The sequence below is a fragment of the Sebastes umbrosus genome, chromosome 13, assembly GCF_015220745.1.
Source record: "Sebastes umbrosus isolate fSebUmb1 chromosome 13, fSebUmb1.pri, whole genome shotgun sequence".
In the NCBI taxonomy this organism is placed as follows: domain Eukaryota; kingdom Metazoa; phylum Chordata; class Actinopteri; order Perciformes; family Sebastidae; genus Sebastes; species Sebastes umbrosus.
In genome coordinates, this window is record NC_051281.1 from 31,204,467 (window position 1) to 31,230,594 (window position 26,128).

General features: G+C 41.7%; 1 protein-coding gene across 2 annotated transcripts in view; it reads left to right on the forward strand.

The window, feature by feature from the left end:
• The first annotated feature begins 15,698 nt into the window (after positions 1-15,698).
• Positions 15,699-26,128, forward strand: part of tmeff2a (transmembrane protein with EGF-like and two follistatin-like domains 2a) — a 162,513-nt gene continuing 152,083 nt past the window's right edge. The window contains exon 1 of one of the 2 annotated variants that reach the window (XM_037789970.1): positions 15,699-17,212. In XM_037789970.1, the coding sequence (XP_037645898.1) occupies positions 17,020-17,212 (193 nt within the window). In that variant the 5' untranslated portion in view covers positions 15,699-17,019. The remainder of the gene's footprint in view (positions 17,213-26,128) is intronic. The other variant, XM_037789969.1, reaches the window with a different exon arrangement.

The following is a 26,128-nucleotide window of genomic DNA, read 5'->3' on the forward strand; positions in this document are numbered from 1 at the left end:
AGCGTCCGTATTTCACAGAATGGAACGGGATGTGTTATGTGCATGTGTCCCAGTGATCCCCCTGCTCCTCTCTGTGCTGTGAGTGCAGCTATGATTGGTTTGTGTCTGTTGTTTGACGAAAGCAGCTCTGAGCCACAGCCAGTAGACAGGAAGCCTGCATTCACTCGAAATCCGGCACCTTCTTGCAGAGTTGTGCGGAGTTAGTTGTGTGTTTTGAAACGTAACTGCCTGTAAACAATCAGAAAGTACAATTTAATTTCTCAAATTTGCTGCTTTGTTCTCACTAATGCCGCTCCCTCTCTTCAGTCACTCTATAGCTCGCTAGACCATCGTTGCTCTCTCTCTCCCTCTCGGCTTGTTGAGCTGTGGAGGTGTGGCCATCTTTGAATGCCATGTGTTTACAAACAGGAAGTGACAACGGTTATATATTATACCATTAATACAAACACCAGTGAATGGATGAATTATAGTACCAAACTGAACCATTATGGTTCAGTTTGGTACTATAATTCATCCATTATGGTTGGGCCTTATGTACACATTTTATGTTTTGAAGCTTGAGGAAAAGTAAATAGTTGTTTTTGTCACTTGTGACCTGTTGTCCATCAACTACAAAACTGAATATAGATCCCCGATAGAAAAAAAGAAATAGAAGTAGTGAGTTAAGGAACAGAAGAGGAGATGGATTCACTAATGGAAAGTGAAAAGTTTTGGGTGTAGTACAGAATTGAAGAGGTAGATCACATGTCAACTGCCCACAGGAAAGTGGCAAATTTGATTCTTTCTCAGATTAAAAAAAAATCCCATAACTGTGTGGGCCTGTGTAGCCCTAGGAATCATGGCTTTACTCCCACTGGTACCATCTATACTAAAAAATGTGAGGGATCATCTTTCGTTGTGGTGCTTTAGGTGTTAGTATCCACCAAGCGGTATAGTTTGACTCGAACTACTGTGCTGCAGCTGCCTTTCTCCTCTACCGCAGGCTATTACCCTCAGGCTAACTCTATTAGTTCCCATGAGTGGGGAAGAGGAAAACGCTACTTCCTCATTCATTCCTTAAAGCATACACCAGACTGAAAGCACTGGGATATTTATGATGGATATTTCATGGGCTGAATGGCTTTGTGTCAGGGATGGATGCCCTCTTTCCTGTTTTTATTCATGTACAAAGCATACCTACTTGTGAAAAAAAAGTGTCTTTGATACACTTATTTACAACAAAGTTCAAACTCTATAGCATGTTATTTTCAAGTGGCTATGCGTAGGCTATAATGTATACAGCTGTTCGTAACATTTTTGAAATTTCTCAGTCGTGCTTGCAGTGACTCTACGGGCCATCTTCCATTTCTATTGAGGGTGTCAGCATATGCCTTCACCAAAAGGCTATCAAAGTTAAAAAGTCAAAGTTAACAAGTATATCCACACTCTCAGTCAAAATCTAAATGTAAATCAGCAATAACTGTTTTTTGTGTTGACGAACTTGTCAGCAAACAATTGTTTATTTACAAATCATTAACATTCATTTTAGAGACGTGTCTCTGGCCAACATTCACTCTCGTTATACCTCTGTTTTCATTTCCACCAACTCATGTGGCTCTTTAGCTGCTAAATGCTCCACTATGTTCTAGGGATGGGAAAAAAAATTGATTCACCTATCGCAATTTTGTTTTTTTACAATTTTGAAATAGATTTTTTAATGCCAGAATCGATATATTTGCTTCATTTGAGTCTATTCTGAGGTAGAAGGAAGTTACCGCTTTATTGTTGAAGTCAGAGTAATGTGACGTCATATCCGTTCCGTAGCCGTCACCAAAACAAACCGCAAGAAGCTGAAACGATAAAGCAGAAAACGATGTGGATACGACCTGCACCCTCCCATGTTAAATCCAGCGTGGTAAACACTACACATCCAGTAAAGAATGGAAACACTTTGTGTTTCACACATTGACAGGAAAAGCAGAGCTAGACATCACCGCTAAAGCTGCATGCTAACTCTGTCACGGACAGGAAGCGTTATCTTATCGCGGTAACGTACGGTCGAGCCGGCCGTCGCTCTCGTCTCCGTGGTCAAATGGGCCGACGCTACAACTGTAGAGCACCCAGTTTTTAAAATAAGGTGATAACAAAGGGAACTGTATATACAAAATACATATATGGAAGTAAGATTGATGGATTATATTCACCAGAAGTATAAAACATTACATCACCCTTATAAATTAAAAAGAAAATGCCACTAATTTGTGAGGGAAAATGTCTTTTTTCTTTGATTTTTGGGTTTGGTTGGGTTGGGAAAAGATTTAATAAATAATGCCTGACAATGACTGATATATTTGACTTCAAGACGTCTCTGACTACATACATCAAATCAAATATTTTTACTATTATCAATTTAGATATCTCCCAAAATAAAAGTCCCAAGAGGTGTATGATTCAACTTTCCCCATGGTCTAGTGTTAAAAAAGTTAACAAAAATCGCAATAAATCGTAATATTGAATCGCAATACATATCTAATTGGCACCCACTATTGTGATAGTATTGAGATAGTTGTATCGTCCCAGCCCTACTATGTTCACCAGCTAATTGTTAACTGTGTCTGTCTGTTGTTTTGTGCTGAGCAGGTAGCGTACAGTGGGTTGTTAGAGCTTTTTAGCTGAAAACAGCTGCTTGTTGCAGTATGACGGCTAAACAGTGAGCTGTAACTCACTGTTTAGGTCCATAAAGCTGAGCGGAGCTGCAGATTTAGGTGATAATTCTCTGTACGAGTGACCACTTTCACATTGCCACATAGTTTTCACATTGTCATTCGATACATTGTTGTATGAAAACATTGATTTTAGCCGCTTTATCTCCAGTGTAAGTCTTGACAGTCCAATAAGTATGGTGGCCCTGAGGGTCAGAACACAACAGCATTTCACAAAACACGACAATTCACACAACAGCAAAAGAGAAATCACAATGACATTAAGGTGAGACTCAATCTTGAAAAGGTAGGTTCATATTGGACAATGATTCCTCTTCGTTGAATGGATGCACTGTCTGTCAGTCTGCGACAAAAGGAAGTACCTCCTCTTCTTTTGTATTTCCGGCAGACTGGATGCCTTGGAGCACATTGCTGCCTCTCACAGGTCGGGATGATAAGATCAAATAAAACTTTATTCATCCCAAGGGAAATCGCAGAGCAGCAGTTGCAATACAAAGTGGGAAGAATGCAAATACAAAAATATATAATATAAAAATATCATTATCCAATACGTACCTACCTTTTCCGTGTTAAAACTACATTTATAAAGTACTAATTTGCTACAGTACATACATTCTGAAAGAGACGAGATGCCAATTGGACTACATTTTCTAAAAAGTTGAATTTGTTAATGTTAAAGTTCACAGGAAGCATTGTTAATGAATGTATTTGCCAAGTAGCAAAATATTGATATTGAATATATTAGCTGACTTTGGTTGGCTATATATTCACTGACAATGCATTTCATTTGTTTTTCTACAATATCCACTCATACTGTAGCAACTAAAGCATTATTTATTATGGTTAATTTATTAACATTTAACCAAAACTACAAGCTTTCCCAAACCTGAAAAATCCCCAGTCTCGGATATCGGAGCCCTGCCGTTTGAACGGCCACCATCCACCCAGACTACCTCCCTACGACTCGCATGTGTTACATAAAAGCGCTTCCCACTGTAAACTAGAAAAAAAAATATTTCAAGAGAATATGATCCAGGCAGCAATTGCAATCCCTCCAAAGCACAATTGGGAAAACAAATCAATAGTATATGCATGTAATTTCTGGGAGACAGTGTTGCCGTAACAATAGGTTTCTGTTATGCTAATAGCACCAGGATATGGAGGCCAGTTTTGTATACTGGAGCTCTCGAAATATACGCATATTTATTGTATGCTCACATAATGTACAGAGTAGTTTCTTTCAATTCTAATACAAATAATAATACTAATAATAATGTCATTACATTTCGGTACTGTTCTTGGTGTAGAAGTACCAAATACAATTGCCTACGACTCAAATGAGAACGAGTTTTGTAAATGTGTTATGTCACTGTCATCAGGCAGCAATAAAAGAATACATCGACAGTGACAGATACTGTGAGGGCATGAAGAAGAATAATGATTGAGAAGGTGGGAAGAAAATTACAATAAATGTGTCGATTATGATGAATAATGATGCTTGAGGTGGTGATGATGATGATGATGACAATTCCTGGAACAGCCGGTCTGCACATGGAAGCCTACTCGCTTTTCAGGAACTTGCACTTAATCATAGTTTCAAAGTACTGCAGCTACACACGAGCACAGAAACTCACACATCGGAGTCGTGACTCTAATCAGTGTGTGCTGAGACAAAAGTTTAATTTGACAAGCGCTTGGCTCACCAGTTCCACCCCCCCCCCCCCCCCCCCCCCCCCCCCCACACACACACACACACACACAACCTTGTACTTCTATCTTTATGGGGACACTCATTGACAGAATGCATTCCCCAGCCGCTTACCCTAACCTTAACCCCCAAACCAAAGAGTATAGAAGCAAAGAGGTGAAACTCTGGTGCTTTTTTGACAATGACCGTGTGATGGCAATAGATTTTGGACTGAAAACGCTGATGAGTCCATAGTCATGGATGTATAAAGAGACAAATGTAAATCAGAAGATACTTATATTTATGTGAATCAACTTCCCAGTACGAACACTTAAATATCCCTCATTTAAATCATTATGTCCTAAAAGTTGTAAAATTCACTAATAGCCAAATTCAGAGTTATTTTCCTCGGCATAATGAACGGTCAGCAGACCCACGGGACCGCACCGCCCTGCACGCTTGAATGACATATCGGGTTCTGCCAGCTTCCTGCTAGCTGTATGTGGCTGTAAAAATGGATATACTGACTGTAATTCATCACTTTTATTATCTTCTAATCCACCCATGGGCTGTATGCTGTCAGCCTGTACCGTGGTGGATGTATTAACGTCTCTGTTCCCAAACAACCGGCTATCGGCCAGTAGCTAGTAGCGCTAGTAGCATGACATCAACAGAATCTAATGTAGTTGTAGGCTATTTACTAACACGCAGGACAAAAGACCAGGACACAACCTCTTATACATCCATGGTCTGTGGTCTACTGGACCCTCTTCTACATCCATGGTCTGCGGTCTATTGGACCCTCTTCTACATCCATGGTCTGTGGTCTATTGGACCTTCTTCTACATCCATGGTCTGTGGTCTAATGGACCCTCTTCTACATCCATGGTCTGCGGTCTATTGGACCCTCTTCTACATCCATGGTCTGTGGTCTATTGGACCTTCTTCTACATCCATGGTCTGTGGTCTACTGGACCCTCTTCTACATCCATGGTCTGCGGTCTATTGGACCCTCTTCTACATCCATGGTCTGTGGTCTATTGGACCTTCTTCTACATCCATGGTCTGTGGTCTAATGGACCCTCTTCTACATCCATGGTCTGTGGACTATTGGACCTTCTTCTACATCCATGGTCTGTGGTCTAATGGACCCTCTTCTACATCCATGGTATGTGGACTATTGTCTCCATTTTGGATCCTTGACATGAAAACATTTGAGATTGCTCTCAAAATCTGTTTGCTGGATTTTTCTAACTTCCACTTATGTCCATCACTCACTTTATGCTCCTCTGGGAAGCAGCCGGGCAAAAAAGTATAAAATGTATATGTATAAAATAAGCAAGTAAGTAAATAGTTACAATAGTATGCATATTTAAGGTATTTTTATTGTTCAACACAGGTCATTTTGGTAGAGACATTAAAATTATGACAATAGAATATAAATCATTTTGTTTTACTTTCATACGACACTTTGTAGGCGGACGTTTGCTGGCGTCATTATGGTAGTCGACTCAATTACAGTCCAAAATGGTGGAGGCGTAGGTCTGCTCCTGGGCACTGGAGTTGCAATGGAATACAACTACACAACTCATCACACAACATCACAACTAAATGCCTGACCCCAACCTTTACCGTAACCTTTTATTATTATTATTATGAGATTATTTTTGGGCCTTTATTTGATAGACAGGAGATACACAGATAGACTGGAAAGGGGAGAGAGAGGGGCGACATGCAGCAAAGGGACAAAGACGAAGAGGATTCGAACCGGGCCAAACCCTCAAACAGGCCTGTCCCAAAGTGAGGACCAACCAAAATGTCCTCACTTTCCAATGTCCTCATTCTGAAGGTCTAAAACTCAAATTGGTCCTCACAAAGATAGCTGTACAAGTACACACACGCACACACACACACACACAAAACTACCAATGCATCCAAGAGCCCAGTATCATGTTGTGATAATGCATCTCAGCAATCACCATAACATGCTGACACACTTCGATACCATACGCCTCCATATGCACTCTAACCTTTCAACTTTTGGCATGGGTAATATACACCAGCAAATGTTTCCCATGACATCGTCATCCCCTAGATTTACTAAAGAAATGGATGATTTATTAATACATTAGAGTAATTATGAGGTAAAAATCAATCATCAGTTATCTGATACAGGGTTGAGTGTTATTCCAGAATGCTCTCTCAGGAGACGGTGTACATTTCAGCAAGTCAGAAATGTAATTAGCCTTTAGCTTGGGGCTAGGCTGCGTTTAGGCTGACCTCCTCCTCGCAACGCCTGCATGGGCGTCACTGATACCGGACTAGGTATTAAGTCCGACTAATGCAGGGAAAAATAAGTCACAGCCAGAAGAAGCAATGTTTTAGAAATGACTGTTTAGGTGCAGTGCACAGTGTATTCTGTTAAAGCTTGAGCGACTTGTAAACTCTGCAGCCAGCACTCAACGGGCTTCTTTAGGAGGAATCAAAAGGAGACTCAACTATACCAGTATGTTCTGTGCTGACCTTTATCTACTTTTGTTACTGGAGCTGTGTGGGATAGCAGAGAACAACTGTCTGGCCTTGAGGTAAAAGCTTATCCAAAAAACAAGATGGTTGTTCAATTTACACCCTGCAAATCCACGTGGGTGAAGTTTTGAACAAAGATTGACACAAGCATGGCTGGCATTGCTCTGCAAGTGTCCACCTACACAGACCAGACCGAGTTCTCTTGACCGCCTCAGGAATTTTAAAGTGTGGATGATTTTGCACTCCTGGCCTCTGAAGGAAAGTTCAAAGCCATGCATGTCTTGGACAGGTATACACGCACACACACACAAAAAATCAATCACATCTATATTGGGATTTAAACCTTGTTATATATAAGCTCTAAACGGTAAGAAGTCATGTAAAATGAATAAAATAACAGAAAGAGATTAGTCTTGCATTGCCAGGCAGGTTCACATAAATGCAAGTAGCTGTGTCTACTAAAGTAGGGAATGAGAAAACCTCAATTACTTTAGTGTCCTTCGTGAAAAATATGTAATGCAGGGTTGGCCGATACACTTTTTATTGGCTTACCTCCAAGCTGAATCTCTACTCCCAGAAGTGGCAAGTAGACACACCAAATGTTCTGTTGTAGTCTGCAAGGACAAGAATGAGGGCCAGGACAAATGTACTCCTCAAGGATGTCAATGACTTTTTAGTGAAAGTCTGATCTAATGTGTTCATCCTAAGCTAGCCTGGCTATGTTAGCACGTTACACCAGACCAATGTTTTTAGTACAAGACAAAGGTATTCACCACTCCAGGTGTGCTTTGCTGCTATATCAGAAAAAGAGAGACAACTGTCTGTAGGCAGCCTAAGGAGGATGGATGGTTTAGCTTCTAGCAAGTGGGGCACCACTAACCTTGAGCCAGGATGATACAGTGTGTGTGACAAACTGGTTGTTGTTCAACCATCAGCTGGCCTAGAAAGCACTTTCAGAGCTACTCTAGTCAAGACGCAACGCAATGCTGATGGGACAAAACTACTACGTTAGCCAGAGGCTAACGCCACTGCTGCCATCAATGTCATTATTAACCCATTTATCATTGTTTTAGCTAGGTTGGTACATGTCTCTCTCAAAGGGGCGGCTGTGGCCCAGGAGATAGAGCAGGTCGTCCTTTAATCACAAGGTTGGCGGTTTGATCCCCGGCTCCTCTTGTCCGTATGTCAAAGTGTCCTTGAGCAAGACACTGAATCCCAAGTTGGGCAGGCCATATGCATGGCAGCTCTGCCGCCATCAGTGTTTGAGTGTGTGTGTGTGTGTGTGTGTGTGTGTGTGTGTGAATGGGTGACTGAGAGGCAAATTGTAAAGCGCTTTGTCAGTTAAGATAGAAAAGTGTTATATAACTGAAGTCCATTTACCGATTTAATTAACATTGCTCTTCTAACAAAGCCAACGTGAAACTGGCTTTGTTTGGTCAGCAGCAAGTTACATCGCAGGGCTGAATACAATAAAACTGGTGTTTTTCAGGAAAGTTGATGTGTGTTGACACTGGGAAATAGGACAGTGGCAAATCCTGAAGAGATGGCATGCATTAACCTGTAAATGGTAAATGGACTTGGACTTATATAGCGCTTTTCTAGTCTTCCGACCACTCAAAGCGCTTTACACTACATGTCAGTATTCACCCATTCATACACTGATGGCAGAGGCTACTAAGGTGCCAACTTTGACCATCAGGATTTAATCTAAATACTCATTCACACACCGATGGCTATGCATCCGGGAGCAATTTGGGGTTAAGTGTCTTGCTCAAGGACACATCGACATGTGACCCGGAGCAGCCGGGGATCGAACCACCGACCTTCCGATTGGTGGACAACCTGCTCTACCCTCTGAGCCACAGCCGCCCCAACCTGTGATGAAATGTTTCAAGACACCAGCAGCGTGCAGGCTTACATAGAAAATGACTTGACTTGCATCGCAGGCCACTGATGTGTGTTGCCCTTAATTCATGTTTTTAATTACTTCATTTTGATCACAAATCAGGAAGAGATTTTCTGGGATTAAAGTTTTTGTATCAGTATGAACTGCAGTTACATGTTGCTGTGACTACTCCGGTGTGTTAAGGAAGAACGCTCAAAGTGTTTACAGCTCTGCTAACTAGGGATGTCACGATACCAGAAATCAAGTAGTCGATAACAATACCAGTGAATTTCCACGATTCTCGATACCAAATTAGATAACACGGTAAAAAAACAACAACAATAAATCCCATGTAATTCAACACGCACTTTTATTAAAAACATTTGAACATTATAAAAAACAGAGGCATGTAGCCTTTAAGTAATAAATAAAAAGAATTGACCCATTTTGTTAATTTTGGCGTATCAGCGGCATGTTATCAATCGATAGTCAGACGACGGACGCTACATACTGACCATGAAGGCATCTGGTCCGTCAGCTCAGAGTAGCAGGAACAGGAGGCGGAGGATTTGTTGTCGAACCTATTTGGCAATATTTCAAGTTTAATCCCAGGGCTATCAGGGAACCATAATGTTAATGAGGTTATCGCCGCGAGGCGGATGGAGCCGTCACAGCCGGTTTGCACGGAGCAGCGGCGCCAGGTAAACCCCCGCAGTGGAGCCCCGCAGCGGAGCCCAGCAGCAAAAGCTCTACTGGAGAGGCCAGACAAACTGCCAACCGACAGTAAAGATCAGAGTCAGCGCTCTGCACATGTTGACCATCATTTTTTCTTGTAAAATGTCCGGTGAAATCGGTGACACCGGTGTTGTCACAAGTTTATTAACCGGTGGGAAAATATTCCTCACTGTCACATCCCTACCAATGACCATTACAGGCATCGTACGGTACCTTCGGTACTGTAGAAAAAGAGTACTGTCACTTTTTTTTAATTTTGGCATCGACATGGTACCGAAGTATTGGTTCTCGTGACATCCCTACTGCTAACTGCTAGCAACCATGTTTGGTGCATACAAATACTGAATTCCTTCCCTCATATTATTATTATTATTTATTCATTCCAGTTGTCCTTACTCCCATAACACTCTCTTATAGAGTTGTGATGCTACACTGGATGTTGTTTTAGTTTAAAGGGGACCTATTGTGTTTATTTTCAGAAGCATTCTTGTATTTTGGGTTTCTACTAGAACATGTTTACATGCTTCAATGATCAGAAAATATGTTATTTTTCTCAAAGCAACTGTACTGCAGCACCTCTTTTCACCCTCTGTCTGAAATGCTCAGTTTTAGCTCCTGCCCCCCCAAAAAGCCCAGTCTGCTCTGATTGGTCAGCTGGCCCACTGTTGTGATTGGTCAACTGAACCAAACTCTTTGCACTGACCTCGCTCCAGCTCCGCTCTAACTAGCTTTGTTTGAGGGCGTGCCAAATTAGCTGCTCAGCAGATATTATGCAAATGTGTTACTTGGTGACATCACCATGTTATGGAAGAAAAGGCAGGACTTCAAGCAAGGCAGTTCAGGAGCAGTTTTTCTGTGGGGGGGGAGTAACTCCCTTTGGCGTGGATTTAAGGCTTTGTAATCTTGCAGACCTTTTACATGCACAAAAAAACTATAGAACACACTAAAGTTAAGGAGAAAAGTACAAAAGCATAATAAGTCCTCTTTAAGTGTATAATTCATGCCTTGCTCCAAAATGTGGCAAAGTCAGCCCAGAAAGCTACAGTGGCTCAGGAAGCATTTCCCCATTATGAACAACATATCTTTAAAACTATTGACAGGGTACCCTGGATGATCAGTTATTATTTATGGTATTATGATTTTTTTATTCATTGAGATTTCATATTTGTAAAGCTTTCTGTAAGCCTAGAAATGTGTGCTTTATCTCAGTGATGTCTGTGCTACCAAGCAGCGGGACCAGGCGCAGTCACAGTAGAGCCTGGTCTCCTAAAAAGCATGTTCCCACACAACGAAACTGCATTGTCAATTATGTTTAGAGGGAAACTAATTTCTTGCTGTTTAGGTTTGTTTTTGACGTATAACAAATACGCTTTTAATCGTAGTCGTGTAAGGACGAGGTCAGGGTGGATGGGTGGGTCAAACAAACACAGGAGACCGCTGTTCCTGTCCCGTTTCAAGGGAAAGGTATTTTATCCCAGATTACGCTTGTTTTTGAGGTATCACAAATCCGTTTCTAATCCGAGGAAGGCCATGTAGCGAGGAGGTTGGGTGGTTTAAAGAAACACAAGACTTTCACTTAGGAGACCACTGTTTGTGTCCTGTAATTTTGTAGGTAACAGGGTTGCAAAGTGGTCCAAATCTTTTGAGTCAGACTGGAGACTCTCAAAAGATTCCTCTATTTACATGCCAGTAAAATGAAACCCTAAAGAGTGAACCGACTCCGTTCTAAAGTCAGCCTTCCCTGTTATACATCCCAGTGCGGTGGCGACTGGCCTCTGCACACGCAAGCAAAACAGGATGGACTGGGAATGAGAAATATTCGTGGGCCTTTGACTCAGACCAGCCAACATTCATTGACATGGCCTTGTGTTAAACTGTATTGAGATCAGCTTAGTTATGACCATTATGCTAAAGGGTCTGATCGTGATCCATGGCCATCTGATAGCTTTCTCCACCCCAAAACCAGTCTGGGCCAGTCAACTGGGCTAGTCGTCAGTGTCACAGCCCCAACAGCCAAAATGGTTGAAACTGCCCACAAGGAAAACTGGTCCAAAGCGGCCAGTCTGGTCCTGTTGGTGATTGCTCAAAAATGCTGGTAAATAGTTTTTCTCTCCTTCTGCCAGGAATTAGGAGGACTCATGGTGGAAGTAAGTTTGGCAACTGTGTTACAGGTGTCTATGATGTAAGCAAGGACTAAAGCTTCCTCTCTACAGCTGTGCCACAGGAAAAAAAACACACACTTCATGTGAAGTACTCTAGTGCCAACAGAGAAATGGGTTATCCAACTTCTCAAATGGCATTACAATAAAACTCATATTTAACTCCTGTTTCTCCCATTGTACTCCTATTTCACACACCAGATTATACACAAGGTTGCCTGGAAAGCAGCAACTGTACAGTATGCCCAAATGCTTCAGTGGACAAATGAAGACTGCTGGAAGCAAAAAGAGAAGCCTCGCTTTGAATTCCAAATTAGCACCAGTACAAAGGCAGCCTTGGGCTGTCTTGCTACTATTCTGCTAGTTAGCCTTATCTTTTCCTCTTCCTTGTCATAGTTTCAGACTCACACTATACATATTCAGCCAGCTTCTGTTGCTGTCCTCGCTCTGGTTTTGCCTGACAGATCTACAGACAAAGACTGCACGTCTTTATTTTGTGATCATTTTAAACATTACATTCATCTGATAGATGCTTTTGTCTAAAGCAAATTACATGTTTCCCCCCACATACAGTACACGCTCATCGGGAGAAATTTGGGGTTCAGTGTCTTGCTCAAGGACACTTCATCAAGTGGACAGGAGAAGGTGGTGATTAAACTGCCAACTCTTTGATTAATGGACAGTCTGCTCTAACATCTGGGCTGCAGCTAACCCACCATTATTTAAAAAAAAATCAAGGTCCAGTTACAACACTGGAAGTTTTTCTGAGCTTTTAGCCACATATTGTGGCCTTCATCAGCAGGAAATTTTACAATAAGTCAGCCTTGTGCTTAAATTATTTTCCTATTTACAAGTTCAATAATGAACCTTTAAAGCAAACTCTTGCTCGATTAAAAAAAAAAAAATGATCCAACTTAAAAACCCAGCGCAGTGTTGCCCTCTTTCCAATGAAAGTAGCTACAAGCACTAGCTCCAAAAGTCGCTAAATCTAGCGAGAAAGTCGACAAGTCTGCAACACTGATGGTCCGTTCAGGCCTCCCTCCAAAGCCACTCCCCCAAAACTGAACGTAAACAGTGAACATAGCTATTGTTAGTACTCACAGCTGTCAAGCTAGAAGCTTGTTGAAGATTCTGGTGACATGCAATAGAGCGCTCAAGAGATGACATATTTTTGTAGGCCAACCAGGAAGTTAGCATCGCCCTGGTTCCCTTGATAAAAAGCCAATGGGATTTTTCCATTGGGTTTTGGATTATTGCAGAAAATAAGCCCTGTGGCAAACAAACGTTTATGATACTTACATGTTTGGTTCAGAAAGATTATCTTCACAAATGAACACCACGTCTATGATTTTTGAAGCGTGAATGCAATCACCAGGAGTAAAAAGCTAATGTTAGGCTATAAACAAACTATGGTTGCATGAACGCGGGTATACACAACGAGGCTGTAAAGGCAGACGAGTCGGCGTGATAACGTTTAGTAGTCTCATTTAGCCACTTTTTAGCAACTGCCTTTTTTAAGACACATAAATGTGTCAAAATACACAAGTGGGTACTGACGTATTTTATGTCGTAGAACAAGACGTTAAAAACTCTTCCGCTTGTGTTAACCCCCTTATTTCAGGCATCTAACTAAAACCCATTCAAAAAACCCACTGACTTCCAGACGAAAGAACTGGAAGTGCTAAAATGCTAACTCATTTCCAAGTTTTAGGACTCATTCTTGTAGCACTCTGTGAGTGCACGGGTAGAGGTAGTTAGGTCGTATGATTGGACAGACTTATTATAGCCCTGCGACTGCCACAGATACTGGATCTTTTTCTTTTTTTGGCAGAGCATTTGATTTGTTGATTGCTGTCGGATTTAATGAGAATTTCAACAAATATAACAAAAAATGTTTTTGAGGAACATTTTCCAACCCTAGCTTTGAACTATATTTGTGTAGTCCAAACTCTCCCGACTCTGCAGTTCTCCTCTCACCTCTACGGAGCATATTAGCCTCTTTTACTGTTGTAATTCACTTTGACGGATGCAGCAGGCAACTATTTTCAGCACCACACTACCAGTTCAGCACCAAACAACAAACAGACAAAGTTAGCGACTAGCCGGTGAACATAGTGGAGCATTTAGCAGCTATAAAGCACCAGATATTCATCAGGTATCTAGAAACATGACTCCAATGATTGCCAATGTTACTACATATCTGCTGGATGTGTAAGCCACCGTTTGCTAATGAGCTCGCAATATCAACCTAAAAAGGTGATAATATGTCAAGGTTGTGTTTACAGCTTGCTTCCACTGCCCCCAAGTGGCCAAAAAAGTCAATGCAGGTTTGAACATCCAGTAGACACAAAGCAATATTCTCATTTATCTGGTGTTTCTAGCCACATTGAGTTCCACCCCCTGTAAGCCTCAAACACCTGAGACAAAATCTCTGTTTTGCTGCCAGATGCTTGTACTGTATTTAGTTGCCACTCTGTCTGCTGTTTGGGGCAGGTAGAGTACAATGAGTCTAGCAGGGCGTTTTTGGTGGAAATGGCCACCTGCAGGAATAGATGGGAGTCTCACTCATACAGGAAATGTACTAGACATAAAAAACAAAACAACGTTAGCACTTCCCTTTCACATACACTTGATTCAATGACAACATTAGGAATATCAGGTGCAACCAAAAAGGTGTCCCGAGATATTTACACTCATTCTATGAATATCCTGTGCAAATGAAGTTAGCTATTCCTGTGGTGGTTTGTACTGCCATGAGAATAGTTGCACACAGAGTGTTGATGGGGGGCAGCCATGTTTAGATTAACACCAACATCTAAGATGTGTCCTCTAGGTTCCATCCCCCACATGTGTTTTTCTTCGATGTGATGCCACAGAAGACATCTAGTGTGCAGGTGTGTGTGTCTATGCACCCAATTCGACTGTTATCAGGCCATTAAATAGGTGTTATCAGTCGCTATAAACACCTTAGATGTGGGTCATTAGGGGCCTACTACACCTACTATGTTGTAAAAGTGAAAGTGGAACTGAAAAGTGTTTTTGAACACAAACAAAAAGGTTTCTTTGGGTTTAGGAAAGAAAACCACAACTTCTTTAAGTTTAGGTAAAAAGAACATTTAGGTTTAGGCAATAAAACTACAACTTCTTTAGGTTTGGGCAACAAAACTACAGCTTCTTTAAGTTTAGGCATGAAAAAAAACATGTTTAGGAAATAAAAATATAGCTTAATTTAGGTTTAAGCAGCAAAACTACAACTTCTTTAGGTTTAGGCAAAAATAACAGGTCTAGGCAATAAAACTACAACTTCTTTAGGTTTAGGCAACAAAACTACGACTTCTTTAGGTCTAGGCAAAAATAACAGTTAGGTTTAGGCAATAAAAAAACAGCTTTAGGAAATAAAAATACAACTTAATTTAGGTTTAAACCACAAAACTACAACTTATTTAGGTTTAGGCAACAAAACTATGACTTCTTTAGGTCTAGGCAAAAATAACAGGTCTAGGCAATAAAACTACAACTTCTTTTGGTTTGGGCGACAAAACTACAGCTTCTTTAGGTTTAGGCAACAAAAACAGGTTTAGGAAATAAAAATACAACTTCATTTAGGTTTAAGCAACAAAACTACAAGTTATTTAGGTTTAGGCAACAAAAAACAGTTAAGTTTAGGGAAAACATTGTGTTTGCCTGATTTCAGCTTCTGCCCCTGTAATAAATATGGTCGCTGTTGGGTTCTTTTATACATTTTTTCAGTGATCTAACATGTGAATAGATGATAAAACCAATTAGTGGGTGTAGTAGGCCCCTACTGACCCACATCTATGGGGCTTATAGCAACTGATAATGCCCATTTAATAGCCTGACAACACTAGTTGCTGTTGCTGCAAAGCATGTGTGTCATGAACCCATTAGCAGAGACAAGGCATGATATTCCCATGTAATGAGCTTGAAGTAAGTGAAAAGCAATAAAAGGTTTATTTGTTTACAGGCAGCTGCAGCTTAGCTTCCTTATAATCATGAGGTCAAGTATCTTCTTTATAGTCATGACAGGCTTCAACAGCAGCCCCTTTGTTTCCTATGGGCTTTTCCATGCGCATGGCTTCTAATTTCCTTGGTTCACAGAGGGTGAGTGTTCTCAACCTGATGTTGGACTTGGCCTCTTTAAATCTTGCAGATGCTGCGCACTTTCTAGGGCATTTCATGGCCGAAAGCATGTCGATTACTGGCCGCATCCTGCCCCGCGTGACAGCAGCAGGTTATGTCCAAAAGTATATGAATAATATCGAGGTCTCTTCGGGTTGCTTGGAGGCAGAGACCCAGGAATAGCGTCCGTGTCGTCTCAAAGCGGAGCAATTATCCAAGGCCAGGCTGGACGAATCGATTCCTGCAGACTTTTTAAAATGCTGCCGGCCAATTATAAAGGCTGTGCATCCTCCCTTCCAGGCCTACAGCCTACCCTTTGGTGTAGGCACCAGCAACTGATAGGACTAGACCTGGAGCTCTCTGCCTTGCTTTGCTTTCTTTCCTCTTTCTCTCCCCCCCTATCTCTCTCCTTCTGTCTTCCACTGTTTTGCCTACTCCACCAGTAAGATATTCCAATTATTACTGGAGGAGCACCCCCTCCCTCTTCGCATCATACTCCGCGTGATCATAACCACTGTAGGAAACAGCTGCTGGGGAGCAGAGAGGGAGAGAGAGAGAAGGAGAGAGAGGGAGAGAGAGAGAGAGAGAGAAGCAGCAACTCGCTGCGCCTGTGAACGCAGCACACATAGCCTCCAGAGGAACCGGGAGGACCGCTCCGCTCGAGCAGGAGAGCTGCTGGTTTCACCCGTGGATACTATCACTCTACTGCCGCCGTGTCCGAGCCCTGACCGTGACCGTGGGATACTCTGGCTCTCAGTTCTACAGTTTGATTACCTCCTTTTCAATCACCCTCCTTTTTTGTTTTCTTTGTCATCTTTCCTCTCCTCTCTTCATCCTCAAGCATCTTCCTCTTCTCTCAAGTCGTCTCGCCTGCCTGGCTAACTTTTCATCCCACCCAGCCTCCTCCTCCATCTCTCACCCAGGCTCGGCAGTCCCCCCCCCTCTACACCTCCACCACCACCACCCCAGTCCTCCTCTTCTTGCAGCAGCCTCCCCTGGACCGGGCGGAACCCATTCGGTCAGTGTACACGGGGGTAAGAACTGCTACATGGGGCGCACGGTGTCGCACGGAAAATGCTCCTCCGTGGGTCTCTAGGCGCCCCGCTCAACCTGCCGGGACCGGAGTTGTCGGTGCGAGTCTGCGTCTCTCTCCCAGCCCGCCTGTGCTGCCGGGGCCAGTGAGACATGGGTCTGTCCGCGGCGGCGGCGGCGGCACCGCTCGACGAGCCCCGACGGCTGCACCGGTGGAGCGGGACGGCGGGAGGCTGGCTCCGGATCACTCTGGTCTCCTTCCTCGCTACTTTACCTGTGGAGCAACTGAGAGCCTTCCCGTCCTCACTCAGCGACTGCCAGACGCCCACCGGCTGGAACTGCTCCGGTGAGAGTCACCTCATGACGGCGGGAGTTAGTGCTTTAATCCAGAGAACCAGGGCACTAGTGATCCAGTGATCCAGCAGGACTAAAGCAGCATCAGATCTAGAGAACCAGACCACTAGTGATCCAGCGGGACTAAAGCAGCATTAGATCTAGAGAACCAGACCACTAGTGATCCAGCAGGACTAAAGCAGCATTAGATCTAGAGAACCAGACCACTAGTGATCCAGCGGGACTAAAGCAGCATCAGATCTAGAGAACCAGACCACTAGTGATCCAGCGGGACTAAAGCAGCATTAGATCTAGAGAACCAGACCACTAGTGATCCAGCGGGACTAAAGCAGCATTAGATCTAGAGAACCAGACCACTAGTGATCCAGCGGGACTAAAGCAGCATTAGATCTAGAGAACCAGACGACTAGTGATCCAGCGGGACTAAAGCAGCATTAGATCTAGAGAACCAGACCACTAGTGATCCAGCGGGACTAAAGCAGCATTAGATCTAGAGAACCAGACCACTAGTGATCCAGCGGGACTAAAGCAGCATTAGATCTAGAGAACCAGACGACTAGTGATCCAGCGGGACTAAAGCAGCATTAGATCTAGAGAACCAGACCACTAGTGATCCAGCGGGACTAAAGCAGCATTAGATCTAGAGAACCAGACGACTAGTGATCCAGCGGGACTAAAGCAGCATTAGAGGACAAAGTTTAGAGGAGCTCTTTAGCTCTCTAACGCATGACTGGTTCTTATTATGATGTCCATGCCTGGGTCTGGTGTTGTCTCTGTTCTGTGGAGCCCAGGCTGCAGAGAACACCATGATGACAGGATGCACAGTTGTTTGGGGGGTTGCTTCATGTGCATTTAGCCTGGTTGAGTTAATGCATTTAGCCTGGTTGAGTTAGTGCATTTAGCCTGGTTGAGTTAGTGCATTTAGCCTGGTTGAGTTAATGCATTTAGCCTGGTTGAGTTAGTGCATTTAGCCTGGTTGAGTTAGTGCATTTAGCCTGGTTGAGTTAGTGCATTTAGCCTGGTTGAGTTGGTCTTGGAGCATGACAGCGACGCATCCACCACCGATCATGTCACAATAATCAGCTGGATAGAGAGGGGATCAATGATTTGGATCGGAGACAAAGTGAGAGCAGCAGCAGTGAGGATCATGTGAACGGAAGAATAAGGCGACAATAACAGCAACACTGGTATCAATAGAGGATCCAGATAATAACACCAACACTGGTATCAATAGAGGATCCAGGTAATAACAGCGACAGTGTTATCAATAGAGGATCCAGATAATAACACCAACAGTGTTATCAATAGAGGATCCAGAGTCGCATCTCTGTGCTCATCTCTGCGTAACGACATGCTTCTGGTCAACTCCGGCTCTTCCATTCTGATTACACTTTAATTCCCTCAAATTCTGGAATACATCGCATAAATCCCGTTTAATTGGATTATTTCCGCGTCCCAGTCGTTCCATCGAGTGTTACTTTAAATATAAATGTAGTGGTTTGTTTTATAGGCCACCGAGCTGTAAACTTGTTGTGTGTGTTCGGTGCTCGGTGCCCAGAGCGATGGAAGAGGAGCGGAGTGGAGAGGAGAGGAGAGGAGAGGAGCGGAGCAGAGCAGGCTGCAGAGCCGACCAGCGTCTCTCCTCTCCTCCCCTCTCCTCTCCTCTCTCTCTGTAAATCAGCCGGCTGTGCCGCCATATATTTCCCCTGTCGCCTGTCCAAGTCTGAACCCTTAAAATAGCTCCGAGAGCGCGTCCACACACTCATGGGCAAGTAGCAGTATTGATAATATAGCTCATAACAGCCACACATCAATATGGAGTCAGTGCAGCCTGAATAGAGCACTAGGATGTTAATAGAAAGAAATAGGAGGATATGTTGCAAACATCACATAGGGAGTATGTGTAGCAGGTAGCTGGACATTTAAACAAATACATATAAATAAATATAAATTCACAAACAAAGTCTTCAATTGGATATTTTTTTAAATGAATTTGATTATGATAACAGGCTAATTGAGACAGACACAAACATGACCAAATGAGAAATATTGTTATTATTATAATATTTGCATCATTCTAATTAAGGCTGCACTGATACTGGATTGTATATCGGGCTGATACTGACTCAAATAGCTGGATTGGGTATCTTGACAATGGGGCCGATACTTAAATTCAATTCTATGTTTATATACTATATACATTATATACTGGAATTTAAATTCCTTTTTTAATTTTGACCAATTTGTTGCTGCATTAAAACGGTTTATACTTGAATTGTAATTCTTGTTAATTTTGAATATTTTTTATCAAGTTGCTGGCGTACGATTTATTATTTTAATAATAAATAACAGCAAATGAAAATTCAGTAAATTGATGTTATGTTACCTATGTATTTATTTGTTGCATTTTGTTTCACAAATTTAGGAAAGCGATGTTTAAGTCCAGCCTGATGTCACCTGACACACAACAGAATAATCCCAGTCACTTCCACACAGTGAGACATACAGCTGATTAATGAAACACTGGTATCGGATCGGTACTCGGTATCGGCCGATACCCAAAGCCCAGGTATCGCTATCGGTATTGGGATGGAAAAAGTCAGATCGGTGCATCACTAATTTGAATCATCTTTAGTGTTTAATTTGTTTCTTTTTAAATGAAGCTTTAGAGTGTCATGGTGCTCTGTGTGGTCGGCTTATCTGTTTAAAGGTTTTAGAGTTTTCTTCCCAGAATCCTTAGCAAATGACTGTAGCAGCGATGACTTAGCTCATCTGTTTTAATGTGTCAGTTTGCAGTGGTTCAGCCTGGTGTTTATTCTCCATCGGATAAACCGTCTACCATATCTTGTATTGTATTGGAGGATCATTTTGTGCGGCTGTTGATGGTGGTGATAATTTGCTCGTGATGACCGATAATGGTTCACATCCTGTCCAAATACACACTTGCCTACCTCCCCACTTCCTGACACACTCTCATATGCATTTCGAGGCTTTTATCCAACAACGCCTTGAGGAGGCTTAAGTGCATATACTGAGAACAAAGCATACACACATGCAGCCGGCATCAATTAGAATTAACAGGACAGAACAAGTGACACGTGATCCGTGTCGTGAAAAAAGATAAACCCCTTTCAATAATAATTAAAAAAAAACAACAGCCAGTAATTGCACAGGGCTTAATTATCCACTCCTTCCTGCACATGCACTTTAACAACAGCACTAATGTGTGACAGTTTTCAAGCCCAGGGAGACTATGACAGGCTGAATAACTGTGTGGGGATGAGTTCAGTGTCACCTCAGTGCTAAGATGCAGATAATTATGGGCAGCTAGTGTCATGAAAATGGGAACGGGGTACCAGTTTCAGCAGTGCTGCCTTTGAACCAGTGCTGAATGGGATTCTGTTCGGTGGAATAAAACAGAGGGGAGAGAAAGTGGGTTTGACAAAGATTGTCATTCTGTTTGGTTTGCATCTGTGGACGGCCATGAACAACGGCCATTGACGGCTTCACTGAGGCAGAACAGAGGATCCCAAAATGATCTTGACACTAAGTTAATCTTTGTTCTATTGTGAGTGCAGACTTGGTCTCGAGATGCCTGTGGTGAACTCAGTCAGTGTGTCATTGGGAGACATGTACTGGAATGTGTAAAGCTGCACTAGGCAGGATGTGTGAAAACACTTCATATGAGTCATATGTCAGCAGAGAGCATTTGTTTCTTTAATTACTGTACGTATGTTTCATAAAAAGCTGGTTATGTTTGTGTATGGGAACCTGTAATCTACACATTGGAAGTGCCAAAGTAAAACTTCACAAGACTTAGTCACTCACCGAACTGTGAAACGTTTTTGTCACCAGCCACCAATTTAAAGCGAGGGTTGGGCAGGCAGAATGTTTTTATCATCATTGGGCAAAAATTCCATAATAACCTTTCAGCATATTATAATTCAAGTGTTTAAATGTATGTTTATTTCATTGTGTCTTTAAAGGCAGAATGAGTAGGATTTTCCTTAAAAACAATGTATCGTATCATAGTAAAATAATCTTTCTCAATCATCACTTATGACTCCCCAATTATTTACTTATTTGACAATATTAGATACTAGCTATGTGCAGATTCAGATACTTAAAGCTACAGTAGGCAGTATATTTTTGGCATCATTGGCCAAAAATTCCATAATAACCTTTCAGCATATTGTAATTCAAGTGTTCTGAGAGAAAACTAGACTTCTGCTCCTCCTCATGGCTCTGTTTTCAGGCTTTAGAACATCTAGTCTGTGACGGGAGACTTTGACCAATCACAGGTCATTTCAGAGAGAGAGAGCATTCCTATTGGCTGCTCATTCAACAGAGGCAGCTGTCGCGAGCTCCGATCAAATGGTGAAACTAGGCAGCGCTGATCAAATATGAATTAATATTCTGTTACTGTAATGCCTATTTCTCTCCTCATGTTGTCAGAATCATCTTGTAGTGTACTGTTCAGCTTTATAATGAGAATATTTGCTCCGGCTGGTGGGCGGTGCTTGGTATTTCCTCAACTGACCTCAACAATACAATACATGCTGTATTTGTTAAACGTCAAAGACAAACATAATCCATGACAAAATATAACATAATTGAGAATGCAATTTAGTTGTATGGGAACGTAATTGTTAGGAGACAGAGCTGGCCATGTTGCTCCGCCATGTTTCTACAGTAGCCCAGAATGGACAAACCAAACACTGGCTCTAAAGAGGGCCGTTTTTACGTTACCTGAAGGCCACTGTAGCTCTGGAAAGGGAGGGGCGAGCGGAGGGCTATTCAGTTGGTTGCAATCTGCAACCTCACTGCTAGATGTCACTAAATCCTACACACTGCTCCTTTAAGGCTTTTTTAAATCAACTAGCCAAATCTTAATAAATAAGCAATGTGGTGGTTGAGGTCTTGTTACGATGGTAATTTACCTACATGGAAAAGCTGGTGCTCCATTAATTATGTTTCTATACGTGTGAATGAACATGGAAAGCCAACTCTTTTCAAACCAATAAGGGATACACCGATACTGATACTGGATCGGATATCGGGCCAATACTGACTCAGATAGCTAGATCGGGTATCTGTGACAATGGGGCCGATCTATTCAATTAAATTCTATGTTTACACATATACGTATATATATAATATAATGGAATTTGAATTCCTGTTTAAGTTTTGACGAATTTGTTGCTGCAGTAAAAAGCTGTTAATTTTGAAGATTTTTTGCCAAGTTGCTGGAGTACGATTTATTGTTTTAATGTTGGTTGGTTGGTTGGTTGGTTGGTTAGTTAGTTAGTTTCTCAACATGAGTTACAAATAAGACAAAAAGTAAGAAACAATAAAAACATTGGAGGAGCTTGGAGTTCAGTAGGTTCTGAAGGCCAATTACAAATGTACAATGTGCCAATTCCATGAACACGAGGCAAATGTGCAAATTCAGCGCAGGGGGGGAGTGAGTGATTAACTATGTATTTAATTCTTTAATAATTTAACTGCACTTGGGACAAATTAATTCTTATAGACGTTTTTGGCAGTCTAAAGCGCCAAACAATTCAAATTGTGGGTACAATGGATGATCACTTGTTATGTCAAGACCAGCCTGCTGTTTAGCTGCATCTGTGGTTTCCCTATAATTTGACTGGCCGTGTTAACCACTCTTGACGGTTTAATGATAAAACTTAGGAAAGCGATGTTTAAGTCCAGCCTGATGTTGCCTTACACATAACAAAATGATCCCAGTCACGTCCACACAGTGAGGCATACAGCTTATTAATGAAACACTGGTATTGGATCGGTACTCGGTATCAGCCGATACCCAAAGCACAGGTATTGCTATCGGTATCGGGACTGAAAAAGTCAGACTGGTGCATCACTACCAATTGGACAGGTTTTATATCCATCCAGCACAGTTGACTGTGTATTCAACATTTTGTGTAATTATCACAGTCAACCCACTGGTGGCACTTTGCCTGTCATATTTGGCTTGTATCACTTTAGATAAATGAGCGAAGTCTGTGTTATCTTTAATAGGTGACTTTGGCCTAAAATCAGCTCATGTCTTTTTGCCATTTTATTCATCCATATCAAAACAAGTTGAAGCCGAGAATGTTAATATTCATCTCTCGCTGAATGCATCCCTAAGTACCAGTTTCAGTCTGTCCAATTCAGTTTTATTTTCTATCACAATTCAAATAGTTTTTCACAGATTGCAGTATTGTAATATGAATGTATTTACCCCTTGATATACCTTACATCTCCTGTGGGAGGGTTTCTGAGCAGGGGCACAATCCCTTCTTCACTGTATCCTCCTGCTATTGTTCACCCTGAAAGGCCATGTGATGCTTTGATAGTCGAAGTGACAGGGATAAGTGCGGAATATGCCCCCTGTAAATCCCATCAAGTGGAGTGAATTACCAGTAGTCTGGTGAGGATCGGCCATCTGCTTCCAAGATTTGTCAACACAGAGGTCAAAAGTGCTTCTCCTGCATGCAGGTCCACACCTCTGAGAGAAACCAGCGGCAAGAAACTGAGTAATAGAATAAGACGTGCCACTGGAAGGGAGGTCTAATCAAAACGGTATCAAAAGTTAGTCATTAGCAACTGGCTTGTTAAACTGAAAATGCTTTATTTTCAGACTTTCTATAATTAGTACCCATTCTGATTCTGATTTTGGTGCTTGGAGCTTTTAATAACATAATAATAACTCTCTCTATGACAAACATTAGAAAACCTGTTGCAAAGTTACAGAAAAAAAGGCCCCCGGCACGAGAGAGGTCAAGAGAGGATGTCTCACCGCTGTGGTTGTTCAGCCTTCATTATTAATTTAGTCTGCTTAATTATTGATCAGAACAATGCTTAAAACAGGGGGGAAGGACTCCTCGTTCTTCTTAGTGTTGTGAAATTCCAGGTAGGTAGGAGGAGATGCATTTGGCTGACAAGCGCTCTCTTTTAGACAAGTAAGTGCTTCGCTTGCCATCTTAATCGTTAGCATATAAACATTACCTTTTCAATATTTGATGTTTGCCAGCTTGTTTTCGTTAATTATTCAGCTCACTGTAATCTCCTCCTGGAACGGCAGGGCAGGAGCAGGAAGTGTAAGTTTTCCAGGCCTCTGACACAGTGCAACCTGGGCTGTGCACAGAGCCGGTACCAAAAAGCACCCATTAACATTTGGTGTTCGTCTGCTTACTTATAGTTTTTTTATTTTATTTTAAATACATAAACAGGAATCATACAATGTCAAAAAGTACAGATAACAAAGACGTAACAGAACACCTCGTACCACAAACAATGACAGTTCAGATCAACATGAATATCATAATGAATGTTATTAATACCACAGTTATTTGTCATAATGTACTTGCTGTTGCACAGGAGTATTAGATCCTTCCACTGTGAAGATGTCTGTAAGATCTCTCACCATCGCGCTCTACAGAATGACTTTATGGAATATTGATCATGTAGGAATTAAGAGTCTGTTCTGTTAAATGTTAAAAAAAATATTAAAAGAGCTACTTCTAGGTAGAATTACTGACTTGTCTGATGCAGACGGAATTTTTACTTTAGGTTAGGATAGTATATACTATTCTAAAGCCAGAATAGCAGAAACCACAGAAAAAAAGGGAGTTGGGTTTTATGGTGCCTTCAAATGGTGTCGTGTTTACCGTGTTCACGAGATGAGAACATAAGAACGCCGCCCCAACCCCCTCCACCCCCCCACCCCCGTATTATATATTAACGTCATATAACGTTGGCCATAATGTCTTTATGGCGTCTAACATGTTGGACCTTTATCCGATCATAATCAACCATTGTTTAGTCTAATTCAAATGTGATCAAAGTGATCTGACATCCAGCCCGCCACAGTTTCATGAGCTAAAAATGACGTGATTGAATAAAGATTCACTGACTTATCAAACCTCGTTTGATATTCAGTACTTCCAAAACTTGTTTCCATCAAAAGACTTAGCTTCCGAATACTGACAGTTATGGTTTGATTTATGTCTGTGGGTTATTATAATTCTGCATATTGGAAATGCATCTTTAAAGATAATTCTTATCATGAGGATGGTGGTTAGTCATGATTGAAAGTTTTGGAGCTCTAAGGCCAAGTGTTGTAAGGGAAGTGTTTCGCAACGTTTACTTTCACTTTTCTGATTTCTGTTCTTTTACTACACCGGCACTCTTTTTTTTCAGTTTTTTAGACAGGCACTCTGTAGTTGTCAGAACTGAGTTTCAGCTCAGAAATGGATCCCAAGTGTTGGAGACAGAACAATAACAGTAAATGCTTCACTTTGTCAAATGCGGCAGATGTTACACCCTCTAAAAACTCAATGGGTGTGCAGAGCTGTCAGGGTTAGTAACCTATCTTTACCTGCTCAGCTTGGAAAACCATTTGTGTTTGGACAAACATAGATGCTCGAGTAGTAAATGTGGACATTTGAAAAGAAGCTATTGAACAAAAAACAAATATCCAACTGTCATGTTTGGATTTAAACTATGCCTTGAGCTGTTTCTTACAAACACAATGACTTTCACTCCCCAGAACAATCTCCCTGACAGCCCTTATTTTAGCATATAATTATGTTCATGTTCTAATGGCATAAAGAAATTGCTTCTTTTTTTTTACAACAAATCTCGTTAATTGTGATGTTTTCCAAACGTATGCACTCAGATTGCAGAATTCACAACAGCTGCCACTTGAGACAATCGGAAAAAAGGGATTGTAGCAATGGCCAAATTAGTTTTATTGGTAAAAGACAACGTCCCTAGGATGATGAAAAATAACTTGCATGTCAGGGTGAGTGTGTGTCATTTATTACTGTGACAGTAACAACATCTTTTTAAGAATATCGCATTCCCTAAGCCCTTAACTGACACGTATGAGAAATTGCCT